Here is a 14,928-nt window from a genome sequence, read left to right as displayed (position 1 = left end):
GGGCCCTCCGCTCAAGATGCCTCCCTTGTGTGCCTATGAATTCCCTCTCACTATGCAAAACCTCCTCTGGGAAGCCTTCCCTGACTCCCCCAGCAGACCACACCCACAGCCTTGCTTGTGTGCTTTAACAGTCACATTAACACTGGCTAAGATTTATCACCTGCGTACCTCACCAAGCACTGTTCTAATCACAACATGGCAAAGCCTCAGCCCCTGTGGTCTACCCAGGCTGCACTCCTTGTCCTTGGGGAAGTTACAGAGCCGTGAAGATGAGGTGCTCTTCCTGGGAGCAGCTGTGGGGGCCCAGCAGAGCAAGGCTAGGTGAATCTGTCCCAATTCTGCTGGGACGGGCAGTGGAAAAATGCCAACCAGGGAGTCAGAGGCCTGGGAGCTCCTCCCAGTTAGCAGTAACCGTTCTGGGTCCTGCAATCTGTGCTAAAGCCTTTCCTTCTCTGAGACGCACTTTCTTCGTTTATAAAATGGGTACACAGCTCCACTCATCAGATCACAAGGATGTAGGCTATGCAGCTCACTACACAAGAGGACCAATGGGTGATTCTCAAAACCTCCACCCTACTTCTCTCTCATTCATCTATAAAAGGGGGGATTGCTGTCACTGTTTCATTAACAAAATTACCTATCACTTGAGCATTCACCGTGTGCCATGTACTGATGTATTAGATCTTCATGCAACCTCAACAAGGTAAGGATTGCCCTGCTGTCTGATGAGAAAAATGAGCACAGGGTGGTCCTGTTAAATCCCAGCTCCACCCAGAGAGTGAGAAGTGGGGCTGGGGCAGAAGTGCAGGGCTTAGGAGCACCAGTAAGTGGTGGTGCTGGAGCAGGAGCTGGGGCTGGTCTGGTGATGCCAGCCCTTTCCCAGCCCTCTCTGCTTACCACACACCCACCTGGCTGCAGAAAGAAGTATCCTGGAGTAGGGGTACCTGGGAGCTGTCACCTGTTCTGCTGTCCTCACCAAAGGTTCTCGGTATGGAATAACTGCCCGCCAGCAGGGAGGGCAGGATAGCCCCATCCCGATTGCCTGGCAACCTGAGTCAAACACACTGTCAGAAGAGAGGAGCCACAGCGCCCTGGGGGCACACCAGGGAAGAGGGCCAAGAATGCCTCCCAGAAAAAGAGGTAGCAGACTGGAGAGGACTCTGCACTGGGGCTGTCCAGGGGAGTTTGGGGGGGATATAATTAGCAGAGGCCCTGATTACATGCCTTCATCTCTGCAGTTCCTCTGACCTCTCTAGCCAGCAGTGCAATCTCCAGGCTGAGAGTGTTACTGGCTTGGCATCATACCCTGAGCTAGCTGTGAATTACAGGACCAGAGTTAGAGCTCCATCAGCCTGAGTGGTCATCCATCCAGCAGCTTCCGAGGATATATTGAGAAAGCCAGAGAACACTGTGGGCTTATCCAACCACAGAGGCTGCTGGTGGTTGACCCCAAACAGAATCAGGGTCTCCAGGCCCTGATATCTCCAGGCCTGAAGGGAGGATGAGGCCAGGAGAAGGGTTACCCCAGAGCAGGTGGGAACCAGCCACTTAGTTTGATTGGTTCTTCCCTTCCTAGGATTTAGTTCTCAGCTAGAACCCAGATGACATCTTGTCCATGGTGTGCAGGACTGACTTGGGAAGGCTTTAACTGCCCCACATCCTCTCCAACCAACTCCCTTCAAACCACCCCAAATAAGCAGTTCATTCTATGTAAGAATGCAGTGTCTGATATGCAATCCAGCTCAATCACATTGGAGAGACTGCTTGCTTCTTAGAGCTATCCCCCTGCCCTCCTCTCTGCTCAGGGCCCCAGTGCCCTCTCACCAGCCTAAGGGAATCAAAGACCTCCTCCCAGCCACCCCCATGTTGTGATCCATTCCTCAGCAAACAGCTTGGCACATGATTCCCGAGGAGACATTTATGGCAGACCTCTTGTCTATAAGGCCTCAGTGTTCTGTCCTCTTTTCCCCACAACAGGGCCTGAGCCTGCCTTTGAGGCATGAGGTCTAACAGATCACTATGTGCTTCTCATAGTGACCTGGGTTCATGGACAATGGGTTCAAAGATTGGGTTCACACCAGCAGTAAGTCTGTGGCCATGACCGGCTCTCCCTGAACCCCTGTCTCCTGACATGCAAAACAGGGAGAATTTCACATCTATCACAGGATGCCGGAAAGAAAAGTGCCCTGTGTGGAGCCTAGGGCATAGAGTGTATTCTTAAATGCCATCTGAGGTTAACTGGAGGAAGAACACGGAAACCCAGGAAGGTTAGCTCCATTTCCCATCATCCTCTCCAAACCCTTAGAATAAAGAATCCTTCCTAGGTGTAGATGTGACTGAGCCATTCCCCAGCTGAGGATCCTCCACCAGCTCCCCACTTCCCTCAGAATAAAGCCCCAGCTCATGGCCAGCCTCTGTGACCTGCCCTCACACCTCATCTCCAGCCACAGGGGAAGCTGGGTGAGCTGGTTAACCTAATGCTGGAAGTCCCTTTCTCTGGGGGAAATCCCACTAAGGCATCATGCCCTTTCCCCAACTGTCCATCCAGCTCTTGGAAGAAAGCTGTGATTTCTATCACAGAACGCACACAACTGACGTCTTCCTTCTTCCCTGGCCCACTACCCACAGCAACTATGGGGCATCAGGTGGCCAGTGTTCTAATGCATTTCCTGGAAGTAACCTTCGCTTTTAAGGCTTTTTTCTGCCCTCAGGAGCAGGATATCATCTGTTTTTTCCTGGACCCTGCCCTGTCCCTTGGGTAGGTCTCCACCTGGGAACAGGTGGTGCCTGGCCCAGGACACGTGATTGAGTCACCTGGGCTCCCACTGGTCTTGTTACCAAGAGATCAGAATAAATCTGTTTTTCTACTAAAAATAAATCACTTCACCAAAATGACAAAGTACTCATAGCAGTGAACGTTTACTTTTAAAACAAGATCCCACTTAGTTTAGGTCAAAAGTTATGAAAATAAAAAGGAAAGCTGGAAATTTCAAGCCCTAAGATACAATAAAGAACCCCTAGGAGTTTGTAGGTGTTATGAATCTTTCTCCTTTCCTTCTGAGTCCCAAGCAGCAGAGACTGGCCTGTGCCTCAGTGCCCTCAGGCCTTGCCTGGGGCCCCATTGCCTGGGGCCCCATTGCCTGGGGCCTGTCTTTTTGGCTCTAACAAAGCTGCCCATCTCAACGTGAGTCTGATACTTCTCCCTGGCAACCTCCCCCATCTTCTCTTCTCTGTGCTGAGAAATGGAAAAGGATGATAGTGGACAGTTGAGAAATGCCCAGCACAGTTTTTCTAGCAGTTCACCTCTGATGTCTATGGATTTTGCTTTTTACCCTAATCTTTTCTCACCTTGATCAATGGTTCTGCCCAATAATTTCTTTAAGTCATTACATTAAGATCAGGCAGCACTGCACATTCAATGGTTCATTCATTCAGCAACAGCGGAAGACACAGAGTGCAAAGGACAGAGAGACTTCACAGCCTGGATGGGACACAGATGGTACCACCCTCAGATGTGCCCCCAAGGAGTTTGCAAGGTCAAGGTAACACCTACCAAGTTAAATATTCATTGGCTGAGTTTATGGATGTTATAAGTAAAAAAGGACAATGAGATTATTTTGTTGTATTTTAGTGGGATTCATTATAATTTGGGGGCTGCAAATGATAATAGGATCACAAAAAAGACGGTACTATTACATCTGCATAGCCAGAACATAATCTAACGGTCTCATTTCTCTCTTCTGGTTAGTTCTCTTGTCTCTGACCCTTAGCATGGAGGGTGCCACGTTTGTCTTCTACCAAGTACAGGTTAATTCTCATCATGGCGTCTCATCTGATTTTCTCATCTCATGCACACCTTTTTAAACAAATAAAGCCAACATTCTGGGCCCACATCCAAGGTACCCCGCTATCATTCCAGACACTGAGGAAAGGAAGGAAAAAAGTGGGAGGACCAAAAACGAGACCCAGAAACTGAGGAACAGAGCAACTGGATTTATGCCCAATCTCGCAGTGAGCTCTGGCAGCATCCCATTTGGGCATATCCCTTCCTTCCCACCTCTGGTGGCCTTACTGCTTTCTCATATTTCTTTAGAGAAGGTGGTGGGGATGAGAGTCCCTTGAGAATTTCACCTTCTGTGAGATGTACTATGGGTTGGGCACAACCAAGGGTAAAGGCTTCAACCCAATGTGAAAGATTTTTAAGTGTTTCTGGTAAAAATCTCCTAGCTTGAGAAAGCAGCAGGTGTCAGGATGAAGAATCTTGCTTCAAACTGCCTTGACTCCCCTCACTTTTAATCTACTGATGGACCATCAGTAAATATCAAACAGTGAGGATAATCTCATCATTTTTAAATCCAGATATTTAATGAGCAAAAGTCTCCTGCAGATGGGGAGAAGGGGAAAGGAACTAAGATCTAGTCCTCTCAGGTGCTTAAATTCACGTTTGAGGGGCTTAAAATTCAGTTAGGGGTTTTGTTTCTTAAAAAGCTAATAAACATTTAAAAATCCAGAATAACTGAGACAACAGACAGGTCATGGGGCAACATGTGATAGTTTTTTTAAAAATGCTCAGAAAGAAACCAAAGCTACTCCATGGTGAGCGCCCAGGTGGGCTGGGCACAGCAGAGGGAGGGGATCTGGGAGGTGTTGGAAAGGAGACATCAGGATGGGCTTCAGATACAATCCCCAGGCCAACAAAGGGCGCCCTATGTGGTTATGGGTGGTGTGTGGTGGGAGGGCAGGGGTCAGGCTGAGCCAGGCCTTGGGAGGGGCAGGGGGAGCCCTCCAGGCAGTGGAGGGGCACTGAAGACTCCTTAACCCAGAGGAATGGGATGACAGTCGGGGATAGCCCCTCCTCAGCACTGGCAAGCCAGACACCCTCATCCTCTTGCTCCCCACCCCCACACACTTCTTCTCCACGGCAGGGAGAACAGACAAAGCTCCCTCGAGAGGGTGGGCCCCTCGCAAGACCTACTCCCTGTACTCAGCCCACCAAAGGAGCACCAGCCAGTTGCCTATAGAAGCATCTCCTCCTCTGAAGCCTTAGAAGCCATCTCTGACACCTGCCAACAAAGGTGGGTGGGACGCCGTGCTGTGTGCTTCCATAGCAGCTGTTCTCTTGTCTTCACTTGCACAGACCTTTACTGTAATTATATCCACAAACGTCTGAAGTCCCCAGTGGACCATAAGTTCCGGGAGGCAGGGATACACTCAAAGGCCTGACTAAATAAATAAATGGATGATGGAAGGAGGAAAGGAGAGAGTGATGGGTGGGGGTGGGGACAGGGATGAGTGAACAAATGACTAAATGGCCAAAGCTGTGTGCACAGTCACTGTGTTGTACACTCTGAGAATGCCATTCCCATCATGCTCACTGTGATGGCACCTCCAGAGCACAACTGCCAGGGAAAGGACAAGGAGAAGGCAGGTCAGAGAGAGAAGCTGTCCTGCTGGCCTCAGCCTGGGAACACAGACCCAACTTGTGGGGTCCCTCAATCTTCCTGCTTTGGCAGGAGGAGTCAAAGGGAAGGGAGATCAGAAGAGGCTAGAACACCCAACAGGCATATCCCACATCCCTAGTCCCCACCACACACCCAGATGCACTGAAGGAAGCCTAAACCCCCACAGAATGCCATCTGAACTTAGGAGGAAGGCATGTGTCCCCAGGCCCCCTCTCTTTCCTAAGACACCTGCTCATGCCTCTCTTCTCTGGATGTCACCAAGAGTCGCAGTTGAGATTAGTGTACCTCGCCCTCCACACCATCCCCTGCCACTGCCATCAGCACAAGGGCATGGCCAAAAGGCCCAGAGAGAGCCATCTGAACACCAGCAGCATTGCACAGCCTTCCTACTGCAAAGAATCTACTCATTCTAGATCCACAGCACCCTTTCCACAACCCCACGCCCTGCCAGATTGACACAGACAGCAAGCCTGTAGTCCATGGTCCAGGGGACAGCGTCATTCTGCTGCCAGGAAGTGGGCTCTCTCCTGGGCTGAGGTGTTCTCTCTAGAGTGGTTCCTTAAGGTCTTCCCACTCAAACCAGGTCCTGGTATCTTTGAAGGCTTGATGCCCTCTTGGGATTATCTATTTCAGGGTGTTCTTCTCATCACTGGGCTCCAGGTTGGGTACTCCTTTTTGGAATCTAGCTGTCCTCATCTACTGGTCTAGGGAGATGCCACCACTATACCAGGCACAGGAAACAAGGGAAGGCCACATCCCTCCAGCCCTTTCCCCTGGCCTCTATCCAAGGGAATCAGCTCATATAGGAAGACCCATGCATGCTCCTCTAGAAGGCTCTGTCAAGCTCAGCTGGCCCAAGTGTCCCAGGTATAGAAGGTGAGGGCCCTCCGAGGTCACATAGAGAGGGAGAGCCAGGGTGGCAGGAGGGCCAGACCTCAGGGGCTCCTTGCACTGCAGAGACTGCAGTGGCACAAAGGATCAACACACACAAAACTGTGTGCAGGCAAGACAGAAGCAACGGCTATGAAGGCAATCCCCCCCCCATCCCATCAGGCTCAGGGATGCATATGATCCCCACCTAACTTGGGGGGTCCCAAAAGCCATGCAGAATACAAGGTACACAACCCACTAATGATATACTCAGGGCTTCTCAGGGCCCTAGGGATCCCAGCCAGAAGGAACCAGAGTAGCCAATAGCCAAACTCACTGATGGCAGTCTTTCATCTCTAATGACTGTGTTCCCAGGGCCCACAAACCCTGCCCCCAACCAAACAGCCCAGCATTCCTCCCAGGTCACCTAACCCAGCCACAAGTCTGGTCAGAGAATGGCAATCCTCACCTCAACTCTGGAAGGCTCCCCAATTCTTTGTTTCCCCAATTCAAGGTCATCTTGATTCCCAACATTAATGATTGGGAACAGAAGATGTGGTTTCTAGCCCCAGAAGTGCTAGCAACACACCGATAGGGGCTCTCTCTCTCTCCAAGCCCTCCCCACCCCTGGGCTCAGAGTTCTAATCTACACATGCAAGGTGGGGGCTCTATCTCTAAGGCCCTAAACTCTCATTTCTGTGATTTAGGAACAAAGGGGGTTTGCAAGGCTCCTCAGGGACCTCAACCCATAAGAGATTCTGAGTGAGTCCAGAGTTTTCACTCAAACTCACAAGAGACAGTCTCATCAAAGCCCTGGTCCTTTACTGAAGCAAGTTCAGACTTGGGATAAACAAATGTTTCTTGAGAACCTACCAGGGTCCAGGCCCTTTGAGAGGCACAGGGGAAACACAGAGGAGGAAGAGAAGTGCCCTCAAGCAACCATTTCACAGAGGCAGAAACTGAGGCTCAGAGAGGCCTCAAACTCTGCTCAAGGCAAACCACATAGGAATTCAACTCCCAGGATGCCTGATCCCTTCAGAGTTCTCTCCCAGGGCTCCAGGCTGGGTAAGATAAGCACTGGGATGTGAAGACCCCTGAAATCCCTGCAAGCATGGGAAAAGTGAGCTCTGAAACTGGACTCTATTAAAATCAGAAACTCAGAGTCCAGGACACAGGACTGGCTGGCTCAGTTGATCTTGTTCTGAAATGCCCTGCTTGGCCCCAGGATGCACCCCCGTGTTAGGGTCTGACCATGTCTGACATCCTTCTCTCAACCATCCATCCCAGGTAATCAGCAGCAACACAGGAGACTGCCATGCGACCTTCACAACCCACATGTACACACACCACAGTAGCACTGTTTCCTGAGCCCACAAGGTCCTCCTAAGGTTGCCTGTGTCTCAGCTCCTTGTACAGACAGGCAGCAAACCAGGTGAACTGGACTGGTCTGCAAAACAAGAGCTGGGGGTGCTGTCCCCAGCAACCACGTTCTTCCTGAGGTGAGCTGGGCAAGGCCCAGCCTGCGCCTCTGCAGCCCCAGGGGAGAGGCCTCTGGAGAGGTGCACTGAGAACCACTCCTTCCTACAGGTGTCAGAGGGGTCCACACTCTTCACTCTGGTCGTCCCACCCTGGGGCCAACCCGGGTTTCAGAGATGCTCTCCCTGGGGAGGCTGCTGGGCGGCAGGGAAGCCGTTTGTCTCCTTCCCCCAACCCGCCCCCCCCCCCCCGCCCCTGGCCGGCTGCCACGGTGACCTCCCCTCCCCCAAGACTGGCGGTGAGCTGGGAGGTGGGGGTGGGAAGCCTCCTCCGCCGACAACGCTCTCAGGAGGGGTGCTGGGAAGCCAGGCAGGGCGTGTCGCCTGGTCCTTTCTCTGCCCAGCGCCAGGCTTCGCCGCCTCTTGGTGCGCGGCGCCCTGTACCATCCCCCAAATCGGCCTCGCACCAGGGAACCCTAGCTGTCCTCTCCCAGACCCTGAGCCCGAGAGACACTAACGCACGCTGGCACAGGGCAGCGTCTAGAACCTTCCGTGCTCAGTCGGACGCAGGCCAGGGGAGGTAGGCGCCCGGTTCCCCTACAGCCTGCGCCCGCTCCTTCCACAGGAGACAGGTGTTGGCCTTCCCCCGCGGCCCTCGGCTCCAGGGCCCGGACGTGCCCGTCATTAAACATGGGTCCGGCAGGGTCCGCAGGAAGCCCTCGGACCAGACGCCGGCCCCGCCTCGTTCTCCGAAGAGGGGCGCCAATCCTCCCCCGGCCCCCGCGGGCACCCCTCCACCTGCGCGGTCGCCCGCAGCCGGTGCCGCAGTGCGAGCGAGCCGGCGAGCCCGGCGCTTTCACGCCCCGGCCGGCGCCGCCGAGCGAGCCGCCGCCCTCCGGCCCCCCGCCGCGCCGCACCGGCCCCGCAGCTCTCGCCCCGCACCCCACCTCCCACCCTCACTCCCACCTGGGGCCCAGCGCCCCCTCCATCCCTACCCCGGGCCCCTCCCCTGCCTGGCGCCGCCCGAGCCAGCCTCGACCCCCACATCCCCATCCCTCCCCTCCGCCCGGGCTTGGAGGGGCCTTTCCGAGCCGGCGCCGGGGCCCTAACGGGGCGGATGATTTGGCGGCAGGGGTCGCCTCGGCGCGGCGCCAAGCCAAGAGAATAAGCGGGGTACTTACCGCTCTGCTCCCCCAGGAACACCAACTTGAATTTTCTCAGTGGGTTCCCAAAATCTCCCCCTGCGGACATGGTGCTGGCAGCCGGGCCGTGCAGGAGGAGGAGGAGAAGCGAAGGAGCAGGGAGGGAGGAGGAGGGCGAGGGGAGGCGGCCGGCGGTGCGGGAGCCGGAGGGGGAAGGGCTGGCTGCGCGCGTCCCTGACTCCCCAGCTGCGTCCCAGCCCCGGCCTGCGGCTGCGTGTCCGGCGGCGGCGGCGGCGGCGGAGGAGGCGGAGGAGGAGGCTGGGGCTGGGCTGCTGCGGGCGGCGCTCGCTGCGGTGCGAGGGGCGCGCTCTGGACGCCCGAGGCGCGGCGCGGACAGAGAGGCGCGGGCGGAGCGGGGCGCAGGGACGGCGCGCGGGGCGGAGGAGCGCTCTCTCGAGCCGCGCGCCGCGGCCCCCTCCCGTCTCCCTCCTCGGTCGGCGCCTGCGCTCTGCGCGCTCCCCAGCCTCTGATGTCATGCGGGGCCCGCGGCGCTGCGGGGCTGGGGGCGTCCGCCCGCCCACCGCGAGCCCACACTCGGCGGGAGAGAACCGCCTGGCCCGGCCTCCGGGGGACCCCCGGATCGGGCCGTCTCTCCTTGCCCCACTACGTCTGTCTTCCCCACTCTTAACTCTGCCCCTCCTTTGAATCCAGAAAAATGACAGGAGAAACTGAGAAATTGTCAGGGGACGTTTGTTTCTGGTCTTTCAAAACCTAGATGCCAGTCCCTTCTTCCACCTCCCGCGACGCCGCAGATGCACGGCCTTATGAGAAGACAGAAAGGAAAGGAGGTTGGGGGAGAGCCAGGTTGTGTGGTGGACCATGTGCGGGTAGACTGGCTCTACTGTCACCCCGTGGGCCCTCTAGCCTGCCCTCCCCTCTCTAGGTCCTCTGGGTGCCTCTGTGGGGTCATAGGTGTCACCTCAGACCTGGCCAGCAAGAGAAGAGGACCAGTCCAAGGTGTGCCTTTCTGAAGCCAACCTCTCCTACAGAGAATTTTACCCTAAGTCTGTTGTCCCCTGGGTGAGAAGGAGCAATGACGTCCGGAATATCAGTGTGGCCGACTCTAGACAGTGCTTCTGGAGTTCTTGACCCTGGGCCACCAGGCTGACAAGACTACTGCTTGCCCTGGCAATTAGTTGTATCTGGACAATGCGCTCCCAGAGGCCAGGAGGGTGGCCTTCCATTACCCCCTGTATGTCACTGGCCCACTGAGGCACAAAGGACAGGTTGTGAGTGGGTGAGAACAAGGGATCCCAAGTGTTAGAAGCATTCTCAGGACAGCCATATGGTAAGGCATTCTGGTTAATGCAGGTTTCACAAAGCTGCCTACTACTCTCCTACCACCTCCTTCCTTACAGCGGTTCAAAGAACATTAATTTGGGAACAGGCTGTGTGTGTGTGTGTGTGTGTGTGTGTGTGTGTGTGTGTGCGCGCGCGCGCAGAGAGAAAGAAAGAATGAGAAACAATCTTAATCCCCAGGTATTACCAAGGAACATTTGCTACCCACTTTCTGACTTACAGGGCTTGACTGGGGTGTCTCCCTGGTTTGTTGACCTAAAGCCCCTCTCTCATTGCTTGTTTAAAAACTAGAAAGTGAGTTCCATGAAAGCAGGTGTTGAAGCTCCACTATAGGATCTCAAGGATCTAGCTGAGAGCCTACTAAATAGTTGTAGAACGTTTGAGCTAATGTCTAGAACGCAAATCAGAACAGCTGTTCTATTTCTCAGTCACCTTTGGTTTGGAGCCTCAGGGATTGCAGGCCAGCACTCTGGGATATCTACTCCACTGTGCCCGGCATCAGGCTCAGGGGGACCCTCCAAACTCCCACTGTACTTCCGCTCTGGGGTTCTCATTCTCTCAGGAGACTGCATCCAGCATGGGGCTGAAGGAGGCTCTGGAAGACGCTCCCATGCCGCAGCCCTTCCTACCTCTGAGTGGTCCCTCCACCAAGGTTCCAGAGGAATCATGGTCAAGTTGCCACCTGGTGCTGTCTTCCTGCACCCTCTCAGCCTTTACTGGGGACATTGTCAGTGGCAAGACAAAGCAGATGAGATGTGACAGGAAGTGTACCATCTTTTAGGTGAGCCTGGGCAAGTCATATACCTTCTCTGATCACCTGGTCCTCTGCACACAAGGCGGTAGGCAGTAGGGGAGGGTGGATGGAACACAGGCCTGTCTTGGCACCTCCCAAGCCCTCAAAGTTACAGTACTTTTGAGATCTCTAGTTGTTTCCCTCCCCTGTGCCCTTTTCCCTTCCTCCCTCCTCAAAGCAGAATTGCAGAACTCTGGTTTTTCTTTGGGTTTTATCGCATTTGGATATGTCCTTCAACAATACTTTTGTTTGCATCCTTTGAACTTTATATAAGGTATCAAACTGTATTGTCTCCCCATGACTTGCATTTTTCTTAACATTATGTTCCTAAGATATATCTGTTGCTGCATATAGCCGTGGTTCTTCTGTTTTCATTGCTGTTTAGTATTCCACTGTATGCTTTTTACAGTTTTTAAATACAGTTTTTAAATCATTTTCAGTAAAATGTGTCCAGATAAAAGGGTTTTTTTTAATTTAAAATAATTTTAGATTCACAGTGATAACATCTTACATCACCATCATACATTTAATTCACAATGATAACATCTCACAGTGCTATTATACATTAGTAAAACAAGGAAATTAACATTGGGAAACACACAGAGGTTTCTTTCTGCTACTACAAATGCTGCTATGAATGTTCCTTATGTGCTTCCTAATGCACCTGGGAGACGTTTTTCCAAGATATTTATCAAGTAGATGAATTGAGGTATAGAATCAAATATGTAGGGTGCCTGGGTGGCTCAGTCAGTTAAGCATCTGACTTGATTTTGGCTCAAGTCATGATCTCACAATTTGTGAGATTAAGTCTCATGTCAGGATTTTCTCTGTCTCTGTCTCTCTCTGTCTCTGCCCCTCCCTTGCTCATGCTCTCTTTCTCTCTCTCTCCCTCTCTCAAAATAAATAAATAAGCATTAAAAAAAAAAAGAAATATGTCTTTGATTTTAAGCCAAACTGTTTTCTAAAGATAGTCCTCAGGTCATGTATTTCTACATCTTCACCTATGTTTTTTTATTTTCTTCAAGAAAGTCTTGATATTCTCAGCCCTTTGCTGTGATATATACTTTTTTAAATTAAACTTTTTATTTTGAAATCATTGTAGATACACAAATAATTGTAAGAAATAAGACAGATTCTGTGTATCATTTTAACCAGATTCCTTCAAAGGTAACATCTTGCAAAGCTATAGTAAAATGCCACAGCTAGGGTGTTGTCACTCAAACAGTCATGGTATAGAACATTTCCATCACTGGGGAGGAGTTAAGATGGAGAAGTAGGGGGACACTGGGTTTTCCTTGTTTCTCAAAAACAGCCGTATTGAGGCCAGATCACTTTGAACACCCAGGAAACCAACCACAGGTGGCAGAAAGATCTCCACATTTGGAGGGAGACAGTGTGGCAGGCTTACTTCAACAAACAAATCAAAGCACACCTAGTTAAAGGTTCAAACACTCCCCACTGCAAGCAAGGAGGAGCTCTGCAGAGGACTGACCAGTGGGAAAGAGCAGCCAAGATGCAACGGCAGACTGCACACAACATGCACTAGAAACACTTCCTGAAGTACCAGCCCCTGGACAGTGTATAGGACCCTTTTTTAATATAGCAGTCCTCTCAGGTACAGAAAGCCTAACAAACTTTTAAAATGCACAGAAGACAGAAACTTAGCCAAAATGACAAGGCAGAGGAGTTCTCCCCAAAAGAAAGATCAAGAAGATATCACAGCTAGGGACTTGCTCAATACAGATATAAGCAATATATCTGAACAAGAATTTAGAACAGTCATAAGACTACTAGCTTGGCTTGAAAAAAGCATGGAAGACACCAGAGAAACCTTTGCTGTAGAGATCAAGGACCTGAAAACTAGTCAGGCTGAATTTAAAAACGTTATAACTGAGATGCAATACAGTGACAACGAGGATTGAAGAAGCAGAGGAGAGAATAGGTGATATAGAAGATAAAATTATAGAAAATCATGAAGCTGAAAAAAGAGTGAGAAAAAATTATTACATCATGAGGGGAAACCTAGAGAACTTAGTGATTCTATGAAATGAAACAAACCTGTATCATAGGAGTTCCAGAAGAAGGAGAGTGGGAAAAAGGGGAAGAAGGTTTATTTGAACAAATTATAGCTGAGAACTTCCCAAATCTGTGGGTGGAAATAGGCATTCAAGTCCAAGAGACACAAAGAACTCCCCTCAAAATCAACAAAAACAGGGGCGCCTGGGTGGCTCATTCGGTTGAGCATCCGACTTCACCTCAGGTCATGATCTCGCGGTCCGTGAGTTCGAGCCCCACGACAGGCTCTGGGCTGATGGCTCAGAGCCTGGAGCCTGCTTCGGATTCTGTGTCTCCCTCTCTCTCTGCCCCTCCCCTGCTCATGCTCTGTCTCTCTCTGTCTCAAAAATAAATAAAATTATTTAAAAAAAAAATCAACAAAAACAGGTTAACACCATTACATATCATAGTGAAACTTGCAAAATACAAAGATAAAGAGAGAATTTTGAAAGCAGCGGGGGACAAAATGTCCTTAACCTACAAGGGGAGACACATAAGATTAGCAGATCTGTCCACTGAAATTTGGAAGGCCAGAAAGGAGTGGCAAGAAATATTCAATGTGCTGAATGGGAAAATATGCAGCCAAGAATTCTTTATGCAACAAGGCTGTTCATACAGAATAAAAGAGACAAAGAGTTTCCTAGACAAACAGAAACTAAAGGAGTTTATGACCACTAAACCAGCGCTGCAAGAAAGTTTAGTGGGGATTCTCTGAGTGGAGGGGGCGGGGATTCTCTGAGTGGAAGGGAAGACAACCAAAGCAACAATGATTACAAAGGATCAGAGAACATCACCAGAAACACCAAATCTACAGGTAACACAATGGCACTAAATTCATATCTTTTACTAATCACTCTCAATGTAAATGGATTAAATACTCCAATCAAAAGACATAAGGTATCAGAACATATAAAAAAACAAGATCTATCAACATGCTGCCTACAAGAGACTCATTTTAGACCTAAAGCCACCTGCAGATTGAAAGTGAGGGGATGGAGAACCATCTATCATGCTCATGGACATCAAAAGAAAGCTAGGGTAGCCATACTTACATCAGATAAACTAGATTTTAAAACAAAGACTGTAATAAGAGATGAAGAAGGACATTATATAATAATTAAGGGGTCTATCCATCAAGAAGATCTAACAATTGGGGAGCCTGGGTGGCTCAGTTGGTTGAGCATCCGACTTCGGCTCAGGTCATGATCTCTCACTCCGTGAGTTCAAGCCCCATGTCAGGCTCTGTGCAGACAGCTCAGAGCCTGGAGCCTGCTTCCGATTCTGTGTCTCCCTCTCTCTCTGCCCCTCCCCTGCTCATGCTCTATCTCTCTCACTCTCAAAAATTTATAAATGTTTAAAAAAAAAAAATCTAACAATTGTAAATATTTATGCCCCCAACCTGAAACACCCAAATATATAAATTAATTAGTAACAAACATAAAGAAACTCATTGATAATAATACCAACATGTCGAGGACATTAATACCCAACTTACAACAATGAACAGATCACTGAAGCAGAAAATCAACAAGGAAACAATGGCTTTGAATGACACCTTGGACCAGATGGACTTAACAGATATGTTCACAACATTTCATTCTAAAGTAGCAGAATACACAACCTTCTTAAGTGCACATGGAACATTCTCCAGAATAAATAACAAACTGGGTCACAAATCAGCCCTCAATGGGTAGAAAAAGATTGACATCATACCATGCATATTTTCAGACCACAATGCTATAAAACTTGAAATCAACCACAAGAAAAAATTT

The 14,928-nt window shown here is 50.7% G+C and overlaps 1 protein-coding gene across 1 annotated transcript in view; it reads right to left on the bottom strand.

Annotated features, from left to right (window-relative positions):
- Window positions 1-9,170, bottom strand: part of RAB6B (RAB6B, member RAS oncogene family) — a 59,254-nt gene extending 50,084 nt beyond the window's left edge. Inside the window, exon 1 of the mRNA XM_019436910.2 lies at window positions 8,989-9,170. Coding sequence (XP_019292455.1) covers window positions 8,989-9,058 — 70 coding nt within the window. The 5' untranslated portion in view covers window positions 9,059-9,170. The remainder of the gene's footprint in view (window positions 1-8,988) is intronic.
- Between the last annotated feature and the right edge of the window lie 5,758 nt (window positions 9,171-14,928).

Source organism: Panthera pardus, unplaced genomic scaffold (assembly GCF_024362965.1).
Source record: "Panthera pardus isolate Hobbes unplaced genomic scaffold, ASM2436296v1 HiC_scaffold_16, whole genome shotgun sequence".
Classification (NCBI taxonomy): Eukaryota; Metazoa; Chordata; class Mammalia; order Carnivora; family Felidae; genus Panthera; species Panthera pardus.
This window is presented reverse-complemented; position numbering and strand designations above follow the sequence as displayed.